The sequence below is a fragment of the Siphateles boraxobius genome, unplaced genomic scaffold, assembly GCF_051911475.1.
Source record: "Siphateles boraxobius isolate OS27281-9 unplaced genomic scaffold, OSU_SipBor_1 92, whole genome shotgun sequence".
NCBI classification, from domain to species: Eukaryota; Metazoa; Chordata; class Actinopteri; order Cypriniformes; family Leuciscidae; genus Siphateles; species Siphateles boraxobius.
The window spans coordinates 3,414,724-3,438,197 of record NW_027509222.1 but is presented as its reverse complement, the minus strand read 5'-3'; the positions used below and the strand labels follow the sequence as shown (position 1 = coordinate 3,438,197).

The following is a 23,474-nucleotide window of genomic DNA, read 5'->3' as shown; positions in this document are numbered from 1 at the left end:
AGTGCCTCAGTCCCGTGTTCGGAAGCACGCGCTGCGGTTTCTTCCGCTCGGGCTGAGGCACCAGTTATAAATGAGGGAGATGTGGAGGATTCGCCACCTTACACTCCCGAAAGTGATAAGCTAGTGGAGGTATTAACAAGAGCTGTAGAAAAACTCAGCATTGTATGGCCAGTGACTAGACAGGAGTCTGTTTCTAAATCAAAATTAGATGAGAGATTTTTGCCGTCACAAGTGCAACCTCCACGCCGGCGATGCTGTAAATTCTGTCATCGATAAATTCCAGGAGAAGGAAAAGCAAACAACAGCTTTTAAGACATTTCTCCCTTTAAAAATTCATGTCCCTGGGGCTGCTGAGCGGGAGCAGCCCCGGCCGTCTGCGAGCTCATCATATAGGTGAAGCAGAGTGTCGCGGCTCGTGCTCCCCCTGCTGGACAGCGGGCTCAGCCGCGGCACTCTCAGCCGAAATCTGCCAGTAATAGAACTGATCTGAGGACAGTTATATTAGCTAAGAAGGCTTCGGCTAAGAAGAAGTCCTGGCGCCACGGCGTGCAGGACACTGAGGGTGGTCCCCACCGAGGCGGAAAGGTGTTCACCTCTTTCTACGGTGCCCATTCTTCCTCGGTGCCCTCAGGGGCCCGTTCTGCCAACCCCGCCTTCATGCCGGGGCGCAGACGGTCCCACCGAGCGATTTCCCGAGGGTCGCTCGCTCCCTCTGAGGAGGGTTTCAGAGCGGTTAGACCAGTTTTCCCTGCCGGTGTGCCGTTACAGGGCGCTGCGTTTGCTGCTCAAGTTACACCAGAGGCCAGTCTCGAGAGACTGGTACCCTTAGTAGAATTTCTGGCAGAGTGGAAAAGCCTTCCAAAAATATCTCATTGGGTCCTGCAGACAATGGAAAGGGATTATGCTATCCAATTCAGGTGTCGTCCACCAAGATTCAGAGGGGTTCTGCCTACAGTGGTGGGCCCCGAGCAGGCTCTGGTTATGGAATAAGAGGTGAAAGCACTCCTTCGAAAGGAGGCTATAGAACGGGTTCCTCCTCCCAGTTTGGAGTCAGGCTATTACAGCCGATATTTCATCGTTCCAAAATAGGATGGGGGGTTGCGTCCAATTTTAGACCTGCGCCTATTGAATCGCTCGGTAGGGAAGCCAAAATTCAAGATGCTCTCTATCAAGCAGATCGTGTCACAAATCAGATCCGAGGACTGGTCTGTCATGATAGATCTAAGGGACGCGTACTTCCACATTTCCATCCTTCCACAACACAGGAAGTTCCTGAGATTCGCCTTCGGGGGCGAGGTGTACCAGCACAGGGTTCTTCCGTTTGGCCTAGCTTTATCTCCCCGCACTTTCACGAAATGCATGGACGCAGCACTAGTGCCCCTGAGGCTTCAGGGTGTTCGTGTCCTCAATTACATCAACGATTGGTTGATTTTAGCTCAGACAGAGCAGATGGCGGTTCGACATTGAGATGTCGTTCTCGTTCATATCAGGAAGTTGGGGTTGAGGCTGAACGCAAAGAATAGTGTATTATCTCCTCAGAAGACCACTTTTCTGGGTGTCGTTTGGGTTTGGGTTTCGATTCAGGCGCGACTCGCTCCGACCCGCATCGTTTCGATTCTCTCAGCTGTGAAACAAGTAAAGCTAGGCCAGCTACTTACTGTAAAACAGTTTTAGAGACTGTCAGGTCTGATGGCAGCAGCGTCCGACGTTATACCTTGCGGCCTGTTGTACATGAGATCGCTACAGTGGTGGCTCAGGACCAAGGGATTCTCCCCGAGGGGAAATCCGCTCCGCACGGTCAAAGTCACGCGGCGCTGCCTTCGTGCTCTGGTCATGTGGAAAGTAACTTGGTTCCTATTCAAAGGGCCTGTGTTGGGGGCTCTTTGTCGTCGCGTGACGCTAACGACGGATGCTTCCCTCACAGGGTGGGGGGCGGTCACGAGTGGTCGTCCAGCCCAAGGGCTGTCGCAGGACCATCATCTATCACGGCTTATAAATTGTCTAGAGATGTTGGCGGTGTTCCAGGTTCTGAAACACTTCCTAGCAGATCTGAGAGGTCATCATGTGTTAGTTCAGTCAGACAACACGTCGGTGGTCTCTTATATAAATCATCAGGGGGGCCTGCGGTTTCGCCGGCTTTACAAGTTGGCCCGTCAGATCCTCCTGTGGTCCCAAGGGAGGTTACTATTTCTGAGAGCAATGTATCTTCCTGGGTATTTGAATGTGGCAGCAGACTCCCTGTCGAGACAGGGGCCGAGGCCGGGGGATTGGAGACTCCATCCCGAGGTGGTGGAGCTCCTTTGGTTGAGTTTCGGTCGCGCCGAGGTGGACCTATTCGCTTCCAAGGAGACCACGCATTGTCATCTGTGGATTTCCATCAGCCATCCAGCCCCTCTGGGGTTGGACGCTATGGTGCAGTGGTGGCCGAGGTCACGTCTGTTCGCCTTTCCCCCGATTGCTCTGCTACCTGGAGTCCTGGAGAGGGTTCGCCGGGACGGGGTCAGCCTACTATTAGTAGCCCCGTTCTGGCCGGCCCGAGTATGGTTTGTGGACCTGATTTCTCTCCTGGACGGCTCTCCCTTGGAGCTCCCGGTCAGGAGGGATCTACTCTCTCAGGCGGGCAGCATGATATTTCACCCCCGCCCAGTATTGTGGGCTTGGCCTCTGAGGGGGCCCAGCTCATGAACTCTGGTCTCTCAACCGAGGTTGTTGAGACCATTCTTCACTCCAGAGCTCCATCCACGAGGAAGCTTTATGCCTTGAAGTGGAAACTCTTCACTTCTTGGTGTGGAGAGCACCTGCAGGACCCAGTTAACTGCCCAGTGGGTGCAGTGCTGGAATTCCTGCAGGAGCGCTTCTCCACAGGGCTATCCCCCTCCACACTAAAGGTGTATGTGGCGGCACTGGCTGCTTACCACGTCCCTTTCAGTGGAGTTTCTCTTGGGAGACACCCGCTTATAACTCGTTTCCTTCGTGGCACACTGAGGCTGAGGCCAGCAGTTCGTACGAGGGTGCCGGCCTGGGATCTGGCCATCGTATTAGAAGTTCTTTCCCTAGCTCCTCTTGAACCTATCGAAGAAGTTCCTGAGAAGTTTCGCACGTTTAAGACTATCTTTCTTCTTGCTATCTCCTCACTAAAGAGAATCGGAGATTTGCAGGCTCTGTCGGTTTCACCCTCGTGCCTGGAATTTTCGCCTGTCATGGTTAAGGCTTTTCTGCATCCTAGACCAGGTTACGTTCCCAAGGTCCCTACTAATGTTGTTAGACCTACAGTTCTATAGGCCTTTTATCCTCCTCCATTTCTGTCGTCTGACCAGGAGAAACTTAATTTACTCTGCCCTGTTAGGGCGTTAGACGCCTACGTCCACAGAACTGCCCTGTGGAGGAAGTCAGAACAACTATTTGTGTGCTTTGGGCCACCCAAGAAGGGGTGTCCCGCGTCTAAACAGAGAATGAGCAAGTGGGTGGTCGAGGCTATCTCACTTGCCTATGAGTCGGCTGGTCAGCCTTCACCTTTGGCTGTACGAGCCCACTCTACCAGGAGTATGGCGGCTTCTAAAGCCTTACTCTCAGGAGTTTCCCTCAGTGACGTTTGTGATGCGGCTGGATGATCTTTACCGCATACTTTCATTAAGTTCTACGACCTAGACTTAAGTTCTACCCCTGGGACACAGGTGCTCTCGTCCTCTGTGCGCTAGTTCTCACATGGCGGTCACTTGGTCCTATGGCGACGTGGGTATTAGCGTTCCCACAGAGTTTGACGCAGCTCGAGTTCTCTTGAAAGGGAACGTCTCGGTTACGTATGTAACCCTAGTTCCCTGATAGGGAACGAGACGCTGCGTCATTCCAGCATACTCCCGGCATTCCCGCTAGCGCTTCCTTCAGGCCTATCAGAAGCTGTTGCGCTTGTGTTTATGGGGTGCTTTATAGTTTCCTGGTCGATGACGTCACCCGCCTATGACGTTCCATCTCTCCATTGGGCTGATTCCATACGTGCTTCATGACGCACAACGCAGGGGCGTTCCCACAGCGTTTGAGGCAGCGTCTCGTTCCTTATCAGGGAACTAGGGTTACATACGTAACCGAGACGTTTTTAATATACAGTTGAAATACAATACTACTGTTATTGTGTCACAAAATGTAGTTTTAAGAGTTTTTCAGGTGAGAATGTAGTTGTTTTAAGCTCAAATCTGTGGTTTATTTATAAAGATTCATGAAAATTTGATCCAGGTTGTGAGATCGATTACAGGCGATCACCGGGCCCTCGGCGCTCATGGAACAGCCTTTCCTCGGTTAGCCGTTCTGACGTTTCCCGCTGACTCTGACGTCTCTGTAGTGGTTAAACACGAGATATAATTCGTCTTGTGTAGACCTAACAGGCGATCTTTGATCTATAATTTGTTCCCTGGCCAATCGTTTTGGCTGAGGGCTAAGTGAAGTTCCATAACTATATTTAGGCTATTTAACTTTACCATTGTAACGTTAGACTAGAGCGCTGACTTTGTATGTTTGTAAATATAGCTTTAACTGTACTTTTACTCTTTCCATTTTAAGTTTCATAAAAAAATAAAAACAAAAAAAGCTAAATTTCAAACAAAAAGCTAGGAAAAGCGTCAAAGACTACGTCGAGATTCAGAATTATGATCAAAACATAGATGGAGTAAATTGCGTCCATCAACACCCCCAAAGCTTCACAGTTGTTTCCTCTTCATTGGTTCGAAATTTCATTTGGTAACATTAGGCAGTTTTGATGTACAGTATATGCTGTTTAATGTTTGATGATCGCTTATTACATATCACATTTGTGCAAGCAATCTCCTATCACTTGCATCTGCTTTCTCCTTCACCTGTGTTTTGATCCGGAGATTCTGTACTAAAAAGATGCATAATAGCGCCCCCTATTGTGAAAATATGGATAGTGAAACAGTGAAAATATGGAAAGCCGAAAAATTTAGTCAGTGACGGGGAGAGAGTAAATTAAATGTGAAGCAAATTCTTATGTACACTACCAGTAGACTAGCCTACACAAAAATCCAGATACTCAGAATTAGGAACATATATAATCAAACAATGTAAGTTTAAGACTGTATGTACACTGTATGCCAAGTATACTTAGACGTATATCTCGATCAAAAAAATGAGTATGCATGGTCAGTATAAGTCAAGCATAATTTGGTGCAATTTTAAGCATTTTTCTGAGAAGTACATAATACATAGACTGAAAGTATACTTTCTTATTTTTAGTTTAAGAGAAGTATAGCCTACTAATAGCACACTTTAATAATCTTCTTTTTCATAAGGATATAACTTAATTTTTGGAACAGTGTTATATTTACAGGACAAAAACATCTAAATAAGAGAGAACTACTATAAATGAAATGGAACTTAAAGTTACTCTAATTAAAAAATGTCATGCTCATAGTTTTCAGGAAATGTTAGAGCGTACAAAAACTGAAATATCGCCCTTGGTAATGCGTTTGCTGCATCTCCTAAATTTAAACTCAACAACTTAATGAGACTGGACTTCAGACAGCTCTAATTGTGTCTAGTAATTGTTGCACTCATGTGGCGACCCTCTCCATCTAATTATCTCTTGAGTGGTGGTCACCCATTGCAGAAAATCCATATGAACTCTGAAGATGATGTCAACTCTCTGATGAGGTTGAATAACAGGTGCTGTCCCACGATTCTTCAGACGACACTTCCCAAATCCTCTTTCCAGAGCATGTTACTCACATGGTTCATTCCTTTCCGACAGAAGCACAACAGAAACATCATCCGTCCCCACCCACACTAGCTTACTGTACACCATGATGCTCATTAGCTCCAAGCATTTGACAGCCACCTATACTGAAAAAAATGTAGGATAGCAATGGTGACTGCTATTTTTGTGTTGTTTGCTTCCTCATAGTAGTGTTTCTGGTGGCACACAGGATGCATATAGTTTTCCCAGACTATGAGCCACACTCAAACTTCTAGCCAGAGTAAATAGATTACCGGTATACTAATAGAAGACAGCTCTCTTCAGTATCCCAGTACCTGGCCTTATAAAAGTACTATGAAGAGAAGATTAGAACCTTAAGAAGTCTTGCTGATCATACAAAGCATACTCTCTAAATCTCAGAGACTCAGTATCTTTTAAAACTTTCCAGAACTCCCTTTAAAAATGCTAAGAGAAAGCCATGAAAGCCCGCCTGGTGTTGCATGGTATTTCATAATAAGCTTTGCAGCAAGAAAGCAAATCTGAGATTGGGTTTATCAGCGTGTAAACAGAAAAATGTCATCATCACCTTTGAGGTACATTGGACTGGCATTTAGCACCACGGGCCTCAGACATATTAGCAAATTTTTTAGACTTATTCATTTTGTAGGGTCTGGACCAATCAGACACACACTAATTATTCATATTCACTATATTTAATGAATATAAAGGTCTATGAAACTCTCCCCCAAAACTAACCTCACAAATGAAGTTACTTTGTCAGCCGGGTGTCCGGTTACAGAACACTTTAAGACTGATAACAGACTTTACGACCTCAAAGGAATGTGGCCACATGCGCCACATGCTTAAGAGAGAGAGACCATCTTTAATTAAATAAACTTTGCGGTGTTACTCTGATCTATGAAGGAACATGCCTCACAGAAACTGTGATGATTTACTGTCTCGTGTACTATTAGGTATAACAACATGGTATGTTTGATTGGGGTGTATGTGGTTGAACAACCACCCAACGGTCAATATAACCTCACCTGTATCATGCTTCCTAGCAAATTAATCCTCATTTAATGACACACACTTTGATGTACATCACCTTCTCTTAGAATGCAATGTGAATTTGTTATGTCTATTTGAGCTTGAATGAACAGTCTAAGCATGCTGGGGACAAAGACCATAAATCAACTAAGAGCCGCTTCCCCTCTCGGACATGTCACCTTACTCATAGGTCCATTCAAACCTTAGGGGTTGGTTCTTTCTCAAGGTATATCAGAGGCAGGCAACAGTGACCGCCCTCTCTTAGTTTTTTCATCCAGCTGCAACACTGTTCTGGTGAGACTGGGGAGCCCCCTCCCCCTCCACGGGGGCCCCAGGGCCCAGCAGGCCTTGATTCCAACCAGATCCGGCCTCATGGAAAAGAGAGAAGACTCTCTCACAAAGAACCAAGGACAATCTCAGGAGTTTTGGAACAAAGACTCCAACCAACAACGACTCCAATCACCCATCCTTTTGACTGCCTCACTTCCAATCATGCGTTCCTGGAGAAAGAGAACGCTCAACCAACTTCCACTTGACACTGCCGGAACCATCAACGACTTCAATTTTCAACAACTTCAAGAATTGTTCCCATTACAAATGCAAGTATTCAATTCAATGAAATGTGAAAATGAAATTCTGATGGTTCTTCTCATAGACCCTCTTCCGGTTTCCAATTTCATCCTATCACTAACCTATTTATGTATTCATGTGTGTATGTTGTTTAGTTTATTTATATTCATATAAATATCTATATTTAGTTAATAAAACTTGTACATAATATGTATTTGGTTCTGTTTTGTTCGCAATACAAGTCACTTTACGATCACGGTTTTTGCTACTGGCTCAAAGTACTGTACAGGCGAAGAAATAATTATTCTTCGGTGGCCATGGAAGATACCCTTTTCTTAGAATAAATTAATAATCAAAAGAGTTCGTTGGAAGAACTGATTAATTGATTATAATATTAATTCAGCCACATCAAGTTAATCCAATTAACTGACCCGAATATTTATAATTAATAATAACAAGATATTATTGATTATTCATATTTCCAGAAAGCTGAGTTCCTTACATAATGGTGGAGAATTTTAAGGCATCGTATTAAACATTGTATGCAAGCAGACAGTAATCAATCATATGTTGTCCCATAAGTTTTATTAACATCTCATACATGCACGTACAAGTTTCTGAGTAAATCAGCAAAACTATAGCTTGAATATGCCTTCCTACGAATGGCAGAAAGTCCCAAATGCTATAATGCATATTTAAATCGTACGATAAGAAACTCCTGATATTAGCGAAGAAAGCCTAATTTCAGATATAAATCGAGCCTTCTCTGACGAAGAAATCTCAGATTAGCCGCGCGCATAAATGGTACCAGAACTAATTAACCTGATATGGACGAAGAAATCTCCATTTTCAGCATTTTTGAATGTGATCTGAGCGATGTTCCTCAATCACCGATTAAGGCCTTATTATGCGTTACGTCATTGTATTCATATTAAACCGCTGAAGCGCTCATATGAAACAATCGCGTCGAATTAGTGGTATAAATTCTAGCTTAGCTAACTAGTAATTTGCCATTGTCTGTGAAAGAACGGTGCTGTTTTGATTTGTTAAAAAGAGTCACTCACACGCAACGTCGTGTCTAAGCGAGAGACTCAGTGCAAACTGTCAGCACAGCTCGATCGCTGCTCCGAACGATCTGTGTTGTTGGTTGGCATTGCGTCCGGAACGCGAGCAGGCGTTCCTATCTAGTTTTTCTGACAACAGCACCAATCTCACAGACCCTCGTGTAAACAAGCGACGGTTGTAGCCAACAGCTCCCTCAATCCTAACTTACACGCAAGTAAAACCCTTACAAGTGACTTACAAGTAAAACCCTCTACCTCGAGTGATAGTTTTAGCACCGCCTAAAAACTTAGACACGTTAGAGCGTAAAGTGTAACCTTAAACCAAAGACTATAGATTTTGCGTGATTTGAACTGAGTGATTTGAACACGAGTAATGAGAGTCAAAGCTCTTCGAGGCTTTGAATCAAAGGAGTCAACTGAGTCACAAATGACTCTTTGTTTGAAGCGCCCTCGCTGGCGACCCCTGCTGGTCAAAACAGTGGAAGTGTAGCGGAAACTCAAATCAACGGAACACCTTTTACAAACCAATCGCAAAGGTTTTATCAAAAGGTGTAATCAGGTAATGGCAATCCGCGAGCTACCTAATATCGTTTAATATGAGGTGTCTTTCAAGGCATAATATCTTAGTAAACCGTAGGGCTCGTTTTATGAAAGCTTGACTTGAAAGTCAATCAGACCCTTTATCAAATGCGTCATTAAATGTGTATGAATCTATAAAGTGATACGAGATCACATAGAGACCAGATACACAATGGTTCACGAACCGTTGAAATTTAAAACAATTTCGAAACAGCTATGACGCGTAACGAAGCCCAGTTTAATAAAATCACGTGACCTTAGCAGTGATACACTCCGAATGATTTGAGACGAATGATTCACCCTGGTGTCAGAGCTTCACGAAGCACGTCTCATAAGAGGGTTAAACCACCCTCTTCTCTCTCTCTTTCTCTCTCTCGACCCCTTCCTCTTGGTTTCACTTTCAGATTGAAACCCAGATACTTTGGGTTTTTATTTGTGTTTCTTTTATTTTTACTTAAATCTACCCCTATTTTATTTTGTGTATTTACACCTGTTGAGCCTGAATAGTCCTATTCAGTTAAATTGAATTTAATTAAATTGGGAATTTAATTAAATCAATTTGCTTAGTCAAGTTCCCCTCTAGTTACCAGAGCTATGAGAACACACAATGTTTACATACATTTTTTTTATTTTTTTTTATTTTATTTCAATTTAGTTATTTACGTTTGTTTCAGCCTGAATTCTTATATTCAGCTAAAGAAAAAAAAGAAGGGCTTAACTAAATTTGAAATTTAATTAAATTACTTGATACGCTTCCCTTTCCTTTTAGTTTTCTTAGAGCTATAAGGACGTTCTAACTTTACCTTTACCTTATTTTAGATCACTAGTCACTATCCTCATCTTCTCTCTCTCTATAGGATTACAATATCTAGCGACTGTTGTTTCCATAGCGAGTTACACAGGTCATTAATATCCTACTTCCTGTCTGTGTTTTACCCATCCTCACTCCTTAGCACCAAGCTAAGTACATGAAGTACGGCTAAACACAAACGCACAGTAGGCCCCAGACAGAACGTACATCTACAATGTAAAGGCCTTACAAATTATTGTTAGATTGATGTAATTCACCTAAATTTTTAGCTGCATCCACAAGCAGAGAGCTACCTAGTGATCAAAACTGTTCACTCGCTGAAAAGTCAGCATTTATGCATGAGAGGGACGTAACTATATAGGCTTAGACAAGCTTTGACTTACAGCAAATCTATTTCCTTACTCTGTAAACAAATAGAATAAGTTGTGTAAAGTAAAGAGAAGAGTTCCATGAGTAAGATTAGCAAATGCCAAAACACATTAGCATTTTACTGAATGTAACATCAAGTTCTTGAAAGACTTAAAGTATAGGCGCCCCCTTTTAACCCGTTTAAACATGCATAACTCAGTAAAATGTGTAGACATTCTTCAGGTACTGTTGAATTGTTCTGACATGCACTGGTTCCCATGACAACGACTTGTCACAGGATGTGCTAACTCGTGACGTCATTTTGTAATCAAACCAGCCTAGGTGGCTAAGCTAACTTAACCTAGCGTCCATCCAGCTTAGGCTAAGCTAAGCTAACCTAGCATCCATCCAGCTTAGGCTAAGCTACATAATAACTTCTACAGTTAGCGGTTAGCATCATTTACTTGAAGCCTTAATTACAGCTTTTATGTATACAGCGCAAAGTATTCTAAAATACTTTCTTTAACCCCATTTAGGGTTTCTAATTTTTCTCTTTCCTTACTTTCAATTCTTCTCAGCTGAATTTCACCTTCACTAGTTTAGGCATAGTCCTTGCTGAGCGCTGTAGGCTAAATTTGCAGATGCCCTGGCAATTAAACCCAAGTTTAATTACATGTAAGCTGTGTAGCTAGAGAAGAATTATTATAGTTATGAGAATTTTCACCAGCATATTGACTAAACCTTTGGAGGGACACACACGGTGTGGTCTTAAACACGCAACAGCTGTGACCCACTAGGGAGTGTTGGTCCAGGCAAATCTAAAGGTTAGTCACTAGTGCTATTGATTATTCTCAATTTCAGATCATTACCGCTGTTTTGATTACTTACTTTATTTTTTTATTTTATTCTTTTATTTCCACTTTGATAATAATAGCAGGCAGCTATTCCCTTGTCTATTCGGTCATCTATATGATTTAATTCCATTTCCTCTCTTGTTCGAATGTGGTTCTATTTCCCATTGGGCCCAGAAAGGAAACAGAGACACCTTTATTTGTGATTGTGTTTATTTTCAACAAGTGCACTCAATTTTGTGACCCTGCGACACAAGTAATTTCAACAATTACTAGGGCATAACTATAGTCCTGAGGATTGATAATAAGCATAATTTGAATAGGAAAGCTGTCCCTTTTCCTCCTATCCTTCACTTCGTCAAGCCGCAGTGAACCACCATTTAAGTCCAGAGAAATAATTTAGTCATAAGAACCATCTTAAGTCATTTATTTCATCTCGGCTATGCCCTTTCCAGGAAATACTCTAGGAACCACACAAGTCTTAGCCTCCTAACATCCACAGCTAAGATGATAAAGATACAAGAGACACATCACTAGCTAGATACACATGAAACACCTAACTTTATGCTACATATCTAGCGAACCCATTAAACAGTGGTTCTGAACTTTTAGGGTCATGAATTAGTCTCTCACCACAAGTGTGCCAAAATGTCACAGAGCCTCTGCTTAACCTGACCCCAACCTTCCAGCTTACCAAAGACTATGACAAACCAATGGACACTATGAGAAACCACCTCTAACCCCTCCAACCACCCACGAACGCCGTAGGCACCCACCGACAACCGGTGCCCCAGACAACTGAAATCAACAAGCACACGCTGCGTGCACAGGACAACACTCTGTGTTATGCACCTGATGACATCGCTGCGCCAAAGCTTGTGGTGCCACAGTGCAAAAGGGGGGTTCATGCCAGTGTATGCCCATGACGCAGCATGTGCTGCACACCGCAGCACCAGAACACCGAAGCAATTGGCATACCGGCGTCCTCAAAGCGGAAAGACTGTCCTAGCCAACAAAGGACGACAGTCGCTGAGATCTTTCCTCCCTTTCTCTCTCCCTCTCCCCTTTGTCTGTTCCAGGATGCTGCTGTGGTCAGTCTTCCTGTGCCTCCAGCCAACCAGAGGACAGCCGCAGTCGGTCATCTCACCAGGTCCGGTATCAGGCAGCGTCCCAAAGGAACAACCGGGACTCCTTATCACCAACTGCAGGACCCACACCCAGAGAGTGTATGTTCGACTCCACTCCCTCGCCCACGCTGAGGCCAATGTCGAACACATGCTCAACCAACTTGAAAAAAAAATGTCACACAAGCAGAGCCAGATGGACACAACCGCCACTGCCGTCGGAACTCTGTTAACATTGGCATGTCCAGTGTCAACGCACTGAACCTAGCCACCGTGAGACAACGTGTGGCTGAAATTCAAACTGAAATCCCACAGCTAAAAGGGCAACTCACAACACAGAGTGCCTCCCTGCCGTCCATCGGCAAGACATCGAAGGGAACTGTGGTAATTCTCAACACCCACAGCGTTCGGCTGAACCAGACAGTGAACTCCATGAAACAGCTGTTTACTGTCTTCCAGAATGACTTTACTCAAACTCAGCTGGTCTGCAGTCTCTGATCCAAGACACACGCTGCCCTGCTGCGGCCAAACCTGAATCAAAGCTGGAAACCTCATCCTTCTTCAAGAACCACAATTTCACCCTAACTCCAGAATGACAGGTGATACCCAGTCAAGGCACCTTCTGCCCCAACACCTGCTGCAGAGACCTGTACTGGGCTACTGTCCACATCAACCGCCGTGGAACGACCACCACTCCAGAAGACGCGAGCAACCAGAGGCCACCATGGCCTTCCAGCCTTCTATGACAAAGGTGTGTCTGATCTGTCGGCAATTTCAACTTCGATCATGGTTGTCCTTGAGGGGGACAACAACGGTCGAAAGGGGGGGAACGGGGGCCCCAGGGCCCAGCAGGCCTTGATTCCAACCAGATCCGGCCTCATGGAAAAGAGAGAAGACTCTCTCACAAAGAACCAAGGACAATCTCAGGAGTTTTGGAACCAAGACTCCAACCAACAACGACTCCAATCACCCATCCTTTTGACTGCCTCACTTCCAATCATGCGTTCCTGGAGAAAGAGAACGCTCAACCAACTTCCACTTGACGCTGCCGGAACCATCAACGACTTCAATTTTCAACAACTTCAAGAATTGTTCCCATTACAAATGCAAGTATTCAGAATCAGAATCAGAATCAGAATCAGAAAGAGCTTTATTGCCAAGTGTGCTTGCACACACAAGGAATTTGTTTTGGTACTGAGGCTTCCAGTGGACATATACAAATACAACATGAAACATAATACTACAAATTATAAGAATAAAAAATAAAAATATAAATATATGAGAATAAAACTATCACAGTTGGGTTTAGTCAGAATAGACATTTTCAGATTTACAGATTATGAACCTATTTACAGTGTTTTGAATATTATAAATAAATAAATCTACATATAAGTATCACCTGAGTTGTGGGATATTGCACTAAACAGTGGGAGTATTGCACTTACAGGCATATGCCTTGGGAGGAGTGTTAACTGTTCAGGAGGGAAATGGCCTGTGGGAAGAAACTGTTCCTGTGCCGAGATGTTCTTGTGGCCAGTGATCTGAGTCTCCGTCTTGACGGTAACAGTTCAAACAGGTGGTGTCCACCAGGTGGTGGTGAATGGTGGTGAGTGGTGGTGGAACCAGGTCCACCAGGTGGTGAATTGGTGTCCAATTCATTCAATTCAATGAAATGTGAAAATGAAATTCTGATGGTTCTTCTCATAGACCCTCTTCCGGTTTCCAATTTCATCCTATCACTAACCTATTTATGTATTCATGTGTGTATGTTGTTTAGTTTATTTATATTCATATAAATATCTATATTTAGTTAATAAAACTTGTACATAATATGTATTTGGTTCTGTTTTGTTCGCAATACAAGTCACTTTACGATCACGGTTTTTGCTACTGGCTCAAAGTACTGTACAGGCGAAGAAATAATTATTTTTCGGTGGCCATGGAAGATACCCTTTTCTTAGAATAAATTAATAATCAAAAGAGTTCGTTGGAAGAACTGATTAATTGATTATAATATTAATTCAGCCACATCAAGTTAATCCAATTAACTGACCCGAATATTTATAATTAATAATAACAAGATATTATTGATTATTAATATTTCCAGAAAGCTGAGTTCCTTACAATTTATTTATATATATCAATTAATTTACTTACCGACTATATCTTTAAAATTAAACCCAAACAGAAAGGAAAAGAAAAAGAAGAAAGATTTATACCATCATCTAACATTTCTGAATCAAATCAATGAAGTTGGACTGTAGCTACTATTAACTTAAGCCGAATTCCAATGCGACACTTCAGTTTTAATGATGAAAGAGTGTGGGTTAAAAGTGCATGAGTGTCTCTGCCATTTAATGAAGAACATTTAAATAGTTGCTCACCTTTTAAATAATATTTGTCCTGAAACTAATACATGCCATGAAGACATTCACAAATTATGTCCCTTTATATTCCCTTTCTTTTATTCATCAGTGTTAGTTGCTTAAATTTGGCAAAAATGTATACATTTCACATCTTGTTTTGATTTGAATTTCAGTACAACTAAGAAAACATATCACAATTTAAAATAAATAGTCACAAAACACAGTTACAAACATTAAAAGCAAAATATGATACAACCATTCCCAGTCTCCCATATTCTGTCACCTGCTTTGTACTTTTTCATGTACTTTGGAAGCTTACTGATTATGCTTTGCATTTTGAAATGCCTATGCAAAAAGTGTCATTGCTGTTTTAAAGGTCAGTGAGTTATTTGATAGTCCAAATCAGCATGCAGGTTTGGAACGACTTGATGGCATTTTTAGGAGAACAGTGCCTTTAAAGAATGATTGAAATGGTTCATTTTTGTTCAGTAGAGTCCCAGTGTGCTCTCTGTCATTATACCTGTACTAGTCTCCAGTGTTTTAACACTCATTTTTAACCTGGTGTGCACTCTTGCTTTTAACATTACATCATCAAATTTTAAAGCCAGTCATGTAATATTAACACCCAAAAGATTTAAAAATATTCCCTAAAATATCTCCTCCTTTCTTTCCTATCTTCTTTCTTTGACTTTCTTATATTGTCTTTAGACCTGGTAATTCAGTAATCTTCTCTGTGTTTATGTGTTGTTTTTGTTTTTTTCAGGACTACACATTGACTATGTATTTCCAGCAAGCCTGGCGAGACAAACGCCTGTCCTATTCTGAGATTCCTCTTAACCTGACGCTGGATAACAGGGTAGCTGATCAGCTGTGGGTGCCGGATACATACTTCCTGAATGACAAGAAGTCTTTTGTACATGGTGTAACAGTGAAGAACAGAATGATCCGTCTTCATCCAGATGGCACCGTGCTTTATGGGCTCAGGTAACAATTCAAAACTATCTATTCATCACATAATAGCAATTTATTTAAAACATTACAAATCTTTTATTTGCCAAATAAAATTTAAAAAATAAAAATCAATATTTGCCAAAGCATCATAATCCCCATGACAGAATACACACAGCGGATGCTTTTGATTTTCCGAGTACATTTTAGCTTTAGCTTGAGTGTGTCTTAAGCACGTGTGGAAACTAGGCAATTTTTGTTCAAGGTCAGGTGACAGAACGTAGGCGATGTCAAGATAAATGTCATCAGCTTCTTTGTCATAAGGAAACTGCGTGTCTGTGTTTGTGTGGAGGATATTGCTTGTCTACCCTGTATTGTATTGAATAAGTGAAATATGGCATCTAGAAAAGAGTATAAGCAATGTGTGCTGCCATGCCCGCACTATCTTATGAGGGATGATGTTCATGATTTGTGTGTGATTTGTTTGGGAGCAGAGCATGCTTGATCAGCTCTCGAGATCCAGGCCCTTTAAAATGAAATCTGGCCTGGTAGATAAGGCATATGAACCTGCAAGTTAGGCTGATCACTGCACATGATGGCGGTTTTTCAGGCGTACTAGGCTAACCTGTTAAAACATCTGGACACTGGTGAGGGACACAGCCTGTGCCATCGTTCAATGGCTACAATGGAATATTAGGAGAAACATATTTTAGATTAAATATTTAAATGAGCCATAACTGAGAACTCTATGTTCACTTTCAGTCGATAATGTCAGACGTAGTAGACGGTCGACTGAATGGGGATCGCGCTAGAGAGCCTATATCTTCGATTACTATTTAACGAGCCAATGGAATTTGGCGTGCGTGATTTGAATCACACACTCCGCCCCTGCGGCGCGGGTATAAATACGGAAGTGGATGCACGCACTAGTTGCCTTTCGCTTCGGAGCCGTTCGTCTGTGATGTCTCTGAAGAGTGCTGTTGTATTCAACGAGCGAGTGTGTCGGTGTTCTTGCGGGAAGACCTCCCCAGTGTTGGTATTCTACAGCGTGGTGCAGCGGTGATCGCGAGCTTCTCAGCTCTCAACTGCTGTTTTAACAGCATCAAATTTCTATTGTTTGTTTGTGTGTTGACGGTTGGTTAGAGGGCGAGAAGTGAGTGCTTCACTGTTGGTTGAAAGACTATTCAGTGTTTGCCGCGGTCATTCCCTGTGTGCTCCGGCACTGGTGACGGTCCCATTTCCTAAAAGAGCAACACGGGTGTGAGTGCGTCTTTTTCAAGATGCCATTCCATCCGTGCGTTTCTGGGTGCGGTCTGGCGCTATCCCCCTCTGACGGTCACGAAAGTTGTGTCGCATGTTTGGGCTTACAGCATGCCGAGACAGCTTTTGTGGATGAGTCATGTTCTCACTGACGGGAACATGGCCATATCGGTGTTGAGATCTAGACTCTTCTTCGTCAAAAGCGTTGGTGCAGTCCCCACCTCTGGGCCCCGCCCTTGTTCTTCCTCTGGGTTACCTTCCCAGAGAAAGACTGGGGTGCCGTCCAAGCTGGGTGATCTGAGGATCGCAGTGAGGGGTAATCCGCCCGGCCAGGCCCCGTGGGTCCCTCACTCCTCTTTCACACCGCAACCGGTGGAGCTCCCTATTGGTCCCGCTGGTCCCTCTGTAATGCACAGGCCAGCCGTGTCATTTGGGGCCCCTCCAGGGGGTACCATGTCAATCGCAGCATCGGAGGGGGAGCTGAACTCTGGAGATGACGACTCGGCTGCACTGCCTCCCTCCGGGAGACCAGTGTTGCCCGAGCCAGATCCAGAAATGTCAGCTATGCTGAAAAAGGCCGCCAAGGCGGTAGGTCTCGTGTGGAACCCTCCACCGTGTCCCGAGCCGTCTCGGTTGGATGATTGGAATATCGGGGAGGGCCTTACTGGTTCTCAGTCCGCCGCCCCGGTTCCTTTCTTTCCTGAAGTGCATGAGGAGCTTACGAGGGCATGGATGGCACCTTTCTCTGCCAGAAACCGCCTGCGTGGCTCCTCCCCACTCACTACCCTTGATGGGGGAGCGGTGAAGGGTTACGAGGCTATCCCTCCGGTGGAGCGGGTTGTTGCGATGCAGTTATGCCCAACGGCGGCCGCTTCCTGGAGAGGTGATCCTCGTCACCCCTCTAAAGCCTGTAAGTTCTCGTCCGCTCTTACGGGCAAGGCTTACAAAGCTTGTGGGCAAGCCGCTTCCTCTCTGCATGCCATGGCGTTGCTCCAGGTCCACCAGGCCCAGGCACTCATGAACATGCACGAGCATAGTCCGGACCGTGAGCTCATTGGTGAGCTTCGCACTGCAACTGACCTCGCCCTCCGGGCAACGAAGGTTGCAGCTCGCGCGGTCGGTTCAGCGATGTCCACAGTTGTGGTCCAGGAGCGCCATCTCTGGCTCAACCTGGCCGATATGAGAGAAGCGGACAAGGTTCGGTTCCTGGATTCTCCCATTTCCCAGGTTGGGTTATTCGACGACGCTGTAGAGAACTTTGCCCAACAGTTCTCTACAGCTCAGAAACAGACGGAGGCCATCCGGCACATCCTGCCTCGGAGGGACGCTGCTACCTTCACCTGCCCGCCGAGGTCAGATCCTCCGCCTGTTCGTCGCCGAGGGCATCCGCCCACAGCCGCCTCAGCTCCCGCCGGACCACCGCAGCAGCCTTCACCCAGGTTCCGGCGTGGAGCCGGCCGCGGAAGGGGCGCCCAGCCTGCTCCAGGCGCTGCCAAGCCAGGTGGTAAGCATCAGCGCAAAAGAAAACGCTGAACCTGGACGGGCTCTCAGGGATGGAGGAGTTGCTCGTGGAGTGGTCGCCGATCCACTCCCTCTGGCTGGTTGGAGGGCCGGCTGGAGTTTTTTGTTATGTGTGTGTCTGTTCCGCCGCTGGCCCCTATAAAAACGGGGTCAGCGGTACCCACATATTCAGAAAAAGAGCAAATTTTCTATTCCTGAGTCCCAAGTGGACCAGTCTGGCGGGTGTGACCCTGTAATAGCCTTACATCCCCCAGCTTCCCTTGGTCGCTAGCAGGCAGCTTGGGGCGTTCGAGGACCCGGTCATCCGCCTTCTCACGTCCCCCTGCCGCTAGTGGAGACAGGTAAGTGTTGCACTGCACACTAACACCACTATCTCTACTTTGCTGCCCCACCTCAGGCTCGGCTACCCCGCTCAAGTCAGTGATAATCATCACATTAGGTGTTGAGCAGACATGCTCCTGAAAATTCAGTGATATTCATCACACCGAGTGTGGAGCAGTGCTCCTGACTTGTGCGTGCTTATCTTATCCTGCTGGCGAAGGATTTGATATAGCCGCTCCTCCAGCCGGTACGAAGGCCAGTTGTAAACTCGTTCTTCGTGCTACTAGGTGGTGGGTCGTGACCATCTTGGCCCAAGATTGGTCTGCAGCTCCGACCTCTCCAATGAGAATGTGTTCAGCTGGTGTGGAAGTGAGAAAGGGTCCCACTGAAAGAACTTTCAGAGGCTCCTGGGGTATATGGTAGTTGCAGCCTTTGGCTTCCTCCATATGTGACCGCTTCAGCGCTAGCTTCATGATCGAGTCCCGAGGTGACCGTGGCAGAGCAGCTCACCCTGTGTGACTATAGTTCATCCCGGTCTGCTGCCAAACCCTCTTCAACAGAGGGGCCATGTACAAAGGGCGTGTTTTAACGGGGGCCTGGGCGACCCTCGACTACACGGGCATTCGTGCCTCGAGTTGTTAGACATTGCGACCGTTGCGCAAGCTTCCCTTGCATGTCACAACTCACCCGTCACCTCCTCCTTGGAGTCAGAAGCTTCTGAGGACGCTTTGTTCCACTCTTCTCGCTTTACTCAATCATGCCGCCGTCTAGCCTCACGACGAGCCTCACAGTTATAGCAAGGGCAAGTGAGGACCCCATCCCCTGGGTCCAGCTGGGTCATGACCATTCCGGGGCCGCTCAGTTGCCCCTCCGGTTTCGTCTTCCTGCCAGTGTTTGTGTAAACCAAGCGGACTACCCTTGGACGAACACTGGGTCTCAGCTGCCCCAGGGGCCCGCAGAAATGCGTTTAACCCCAGTGAGCCTTCTAAAAGCGACTGCGACTCATGGTCGCCTTGCGCCGGCTCAAGTCAGTGAAATCATCACACTTCATGTTGAGCAGAAATGCTCCTGAAACTCAGTGAAGTTCGTCGCACTCAGGTGTTGAGCAGCAATGCTCCTGTAGCTCAGTGAGTTCATCACACTCAGGTGTTGAGCAGAAATGCTCCTGTAGCTCAGTGAATTCATCACACGCAGTGCTGAGTAGAGATGCTCCTGGTGCTCAGTGAAGTTCTTCGCACTCAAGTGTTGAGCAGAAATGCTCCTGAAGCTCAGTGAGTTTATCACACTCAGGTGTTGAGCAGGAATGCTCCTGAAGCTCGGTGAACTTATCACACTCAAGTGCTGAGCAGAAAATGCTCCTGAAGCCCAGTTATCTTCACATGTTGTGTTGAGCAATGCTCCTGTCTTTTTGCGCCCGTCGCTTGCACCTACGTGCCAAGTCAGGAGAGGAACAGGTCTTCATAGTTGCCCCTTATTGGCCCAACTAGACCTGGTTCCCATCGACAGCCTTCCTGACTTCCCCTGAAAACTCTTTCAGGGACGGGGCACGATGCCACCCGCGTTCTTCCCCCGGAGATTCCGGGCGGTCTTACATCTGAACGCGGAGGTTCAGGTGGCTATCACAGGGACATGTGATATTTACCATCACTTCTGCGAGCACCCCCTAGAAATGGGTAGCGTGCTAACGCCTTTAGAAGTGGAACCTAGTCGTTGTGTGCGTATTCTCTCCAGAGGAGATCCTGAAAGCTTTCGATCACTTCAGTGCTCTCTTTCCTGCAAAAGTAGGAGTAGGCTGTTTTCCTTCACCCTCAAAATGATGTTGCCTCGGTGTTTAAACGATGCTCATCGTGTTGCAGAAGTGTGCAGAAGCACGTTCGGATCGTCAGGTCCCTGAGGAGCAAGGTCTTGTAAAGCCTTGCGTCCCTCTTTATCCTCTTGGGCCTTGTCTCTGGTGCGACTGCACTGCAGAGACCGCCCCTGAGCTACTGCAGGCAGTGAGTTAAAAATTCTGTTATATCAGTTCTCCTGCTCGCGTGGTCTCTACTAGAGGGTAGGGACTTGCTCGCATTCGGTCAACGTATCTTGCCTGGAGTCTGGGCCGGCTAACTCTCACAAGCTGAGACCCCGGCTCGGATTGTGCCCAAGGTTCCTACCTCTCCCGTAATAGGAGCAGGTGGTGAGCCTGCAAGCGCTGCCCTGGAGGAGGCAGATCCAGCCCTGGCTTCTCTGTCCGTTCGCTTGGACGTGTACAGAATGCAAGCCATAGACCTCAGACCAGCTCTACAAATATCTGTTGGAACACAGCAGAGAGGGAAGGCTGTTTCCATGCAAAGTTGCACTTAGTGCTTGCCTTCATTTCGGTAAAAATCCGAGATGCAACATGTCCACATAGGTGTTGAGCTCCTCTATGATGAGTGTAAAGTGTTCCGCCTGGGCGTTGACGATATGCTTTGCTAAACAGATTCTAGAGTTGGAGGCTGGACGACACCTAGTTGAACCGCTGCTTCCCGTGTGCTCCCTTCTCATGAAGCCAGTTTCAACGTGAGCCCGGTTCAAGTGTCGGCTTGCTGCGCCATTCCCCTCCTATGGACTGGAAATGTGCGCCTTTCTACTCCAGTTGAGTTCCCTTAAAATTGAACCCTGTTGAGTTCCTCCACACCCCTCCGACGTCGGACGTGCGTAACGTCTGGTGTTAGGCCTTCCACTCGTAAGCAGTGTGGAACCTGTGTTAGGCTGGGTCCATATGTTGCGGTCCCTACGGCGACCCCATATGTGTATTATTCCCCGATACGGCTCCCTGCGGTGAGCCCGTGTCTTCCCTCGGCAGAGTCCCTCTGCCGTCACTATCCGGTGTGTCTCCCCCCGTCTTAGGCTGGAGCCACCCCATTGACATTCCATATGTTAGACTGCCCGGTTTCCGCCCAGTTCATATGTGTATTCTCCACGTTACCTCCCTCTGGGTTGGATGTGGCTTCCGCAGCGTCCCTTCCTTCCAATGTACGGGGAACGCTTTCCCAGTGGTCCTGTAGGAACAGCAGTGACTTCCCTGGCCTAAGCCCTGTCCTTCCCCGCCTTAAATTTGCGGAGTTATCAGGAGGCTTTGGTTTAGGCACTGGAAGGTGGCAGCGTTAGTGGCGTTTTCAAAGGTTATCCCCATTCAGTCGACCGTCGACTACGTCTGACGTTATCGACTGAAAGGGAACGTCCTGGTTGCGTATGCAACCCACCGTAGGACGTAGTCCCCTTGCCACTACCGCTGGACCACCGCTGACCCCGGGTTACTCTCGGCTCCTCAGCGAAAAGCAACTAGTGCGTGCATCCACTTCCGTATTTATACCCGCGCCGTGTGGGCGGAGTGTGTGATGCAAATCACGCACGCCAAATTCCATTGGCTCGTTCAATAGTAATCGAAGATATAGGCTCTCTAGCAAGATCCCCATTCAGTCGACCGTCGACTACGTCCTCTGTTCCCTCCTTCAGGGAACGGTGGGTTGCATACGCAACCAGGACGATTGTCATGGAGGGTCAGGCAAGGAGGAGGAGGAGGAGAAGTGAAACATTTTCACTTTATTAAACCAAATTAATTAAGATAATAACAGGCTAAAAGGCACCAGTTTTACATCCACATATAAAGACAATAACAACAACAACAACAACAACTAAATACAAATACAGGGCAATATATACACAGTGGTGAAAAGGAACTAAACTAATGGTGAACATAATCAGTAACCATGATAACAGACAAGCAGTGGAACATAGGGAACAAAATAAACTGTAATGAAACATAAGAAATACACAAACTTAACTTAGTCCATACAAACAAATGTATGAAAGAAATACAAATTTGACCCAACTGACCACAGATTTACATTTGACAAGAAAATGCAACTGTTAAAAAGTAACTAATGAGGTTTTATTGAAATACTGCCTCTTCCGCTGCCTGTGGAAAGAAGCTGAATAATTTTATATTCCCCCTCTCTCAGTTGGCCTTCAGGATCTTCACATTTTTCTTGTTAGTGCTTAAATTGTGATGTGATTTCCTCTAAACTATTCATATTATGACTATTTATATTATGACTTTTGGGTCATATGACTTTTAGAAACACCTGAACTTTATAGTCAAAGTCTTTAAGATTACTCGAAACTTCCAGGCAGGTGTTTGGAACGACACTCTGCAGGACAGTGGCCCAGAGTTCGACAAAGGAGTTTGTGCTCTAAGTCATTGTCTGGTCTGTGTTCTCTGGATTACCTGATCTGCTCACCTTGTTTCGATATATTTTCCTCTTCCTGTGTTTGACCTTCTCCTGTCTAATCGTCTGATCATCTTCCATTTATACTCTCCTCTGTAATCTTGTTTTGTATTATTTTAGGTTGTTATGGCGTTGGTGTCTTTCAAGTGGAAATATAAATTTTCTTCAGATGTTTATACTATCCCAGAAAGTTGCTGTGAACTTGTTACTTACCTGAAGTCTGCGCTTCTGTATAATCCTGTTTGAGTTTATATTTCTGTGAGATTTAACCTGATATACAGTATGCACCTCTTATCAGGGACAGTCAAACCCATGCTTGTATATACAAACCCTGCCTAAAACTATAAGTTAAGGCCCTCAATTTCAGACTTAAAATCACCTTTTTTGAGCACTGTCCTCATTATTATCATCATGCAGAATCCACAGGTTTATTAGTGAGGTAACTCTCTGGAGCCTGTTGTTGATGCAGAAAAGGAATCCACAGACTGCTATATGCTGTGAACTACAGCAACAGCACGTCTACTCATATGTTCGGGCAACAAGAACAGCAAATTACTTAGCATGTAAAATTTCAAATTATATGATTAATACATTTTGGCAACAATCATCTATTATGCTGAATCTAACTTTTAAGAATGAGGCTAATACGAGCTAATAAATGAGAAGCAAGTATTATACCTTTAGATATTTGATTAAAACAATCT

The 23,474-nt window shown here is 45.4% G+C and overlaps 1 protein-coding gene across 2 annotated transcripts in view; it reads left to right on the top strand.

Annotated features, from left to right (window-relative positions):
- The window catches only part of gabrb2b (gamma-aminobutyric acid type A receptor subunit beta2b), a 243,333-nt gene that overhangs the window by 95,063 nt on the left and 124,796 nt on the right, over positions 1-23,474 (top strand). For both annotated transcript variants that reach the window (XM_077224821.1, XM_077224822.1), the window contains exon 4: positions 15,231-15,451. In XM_077224821.1, the coding sequence (XP_077080936.1) occupies positions 15,231-15,451 (221 nt within the window). The remainder of the gene's footprint in view (positions 1-15,230; positions 15,452-23,474) is intronic.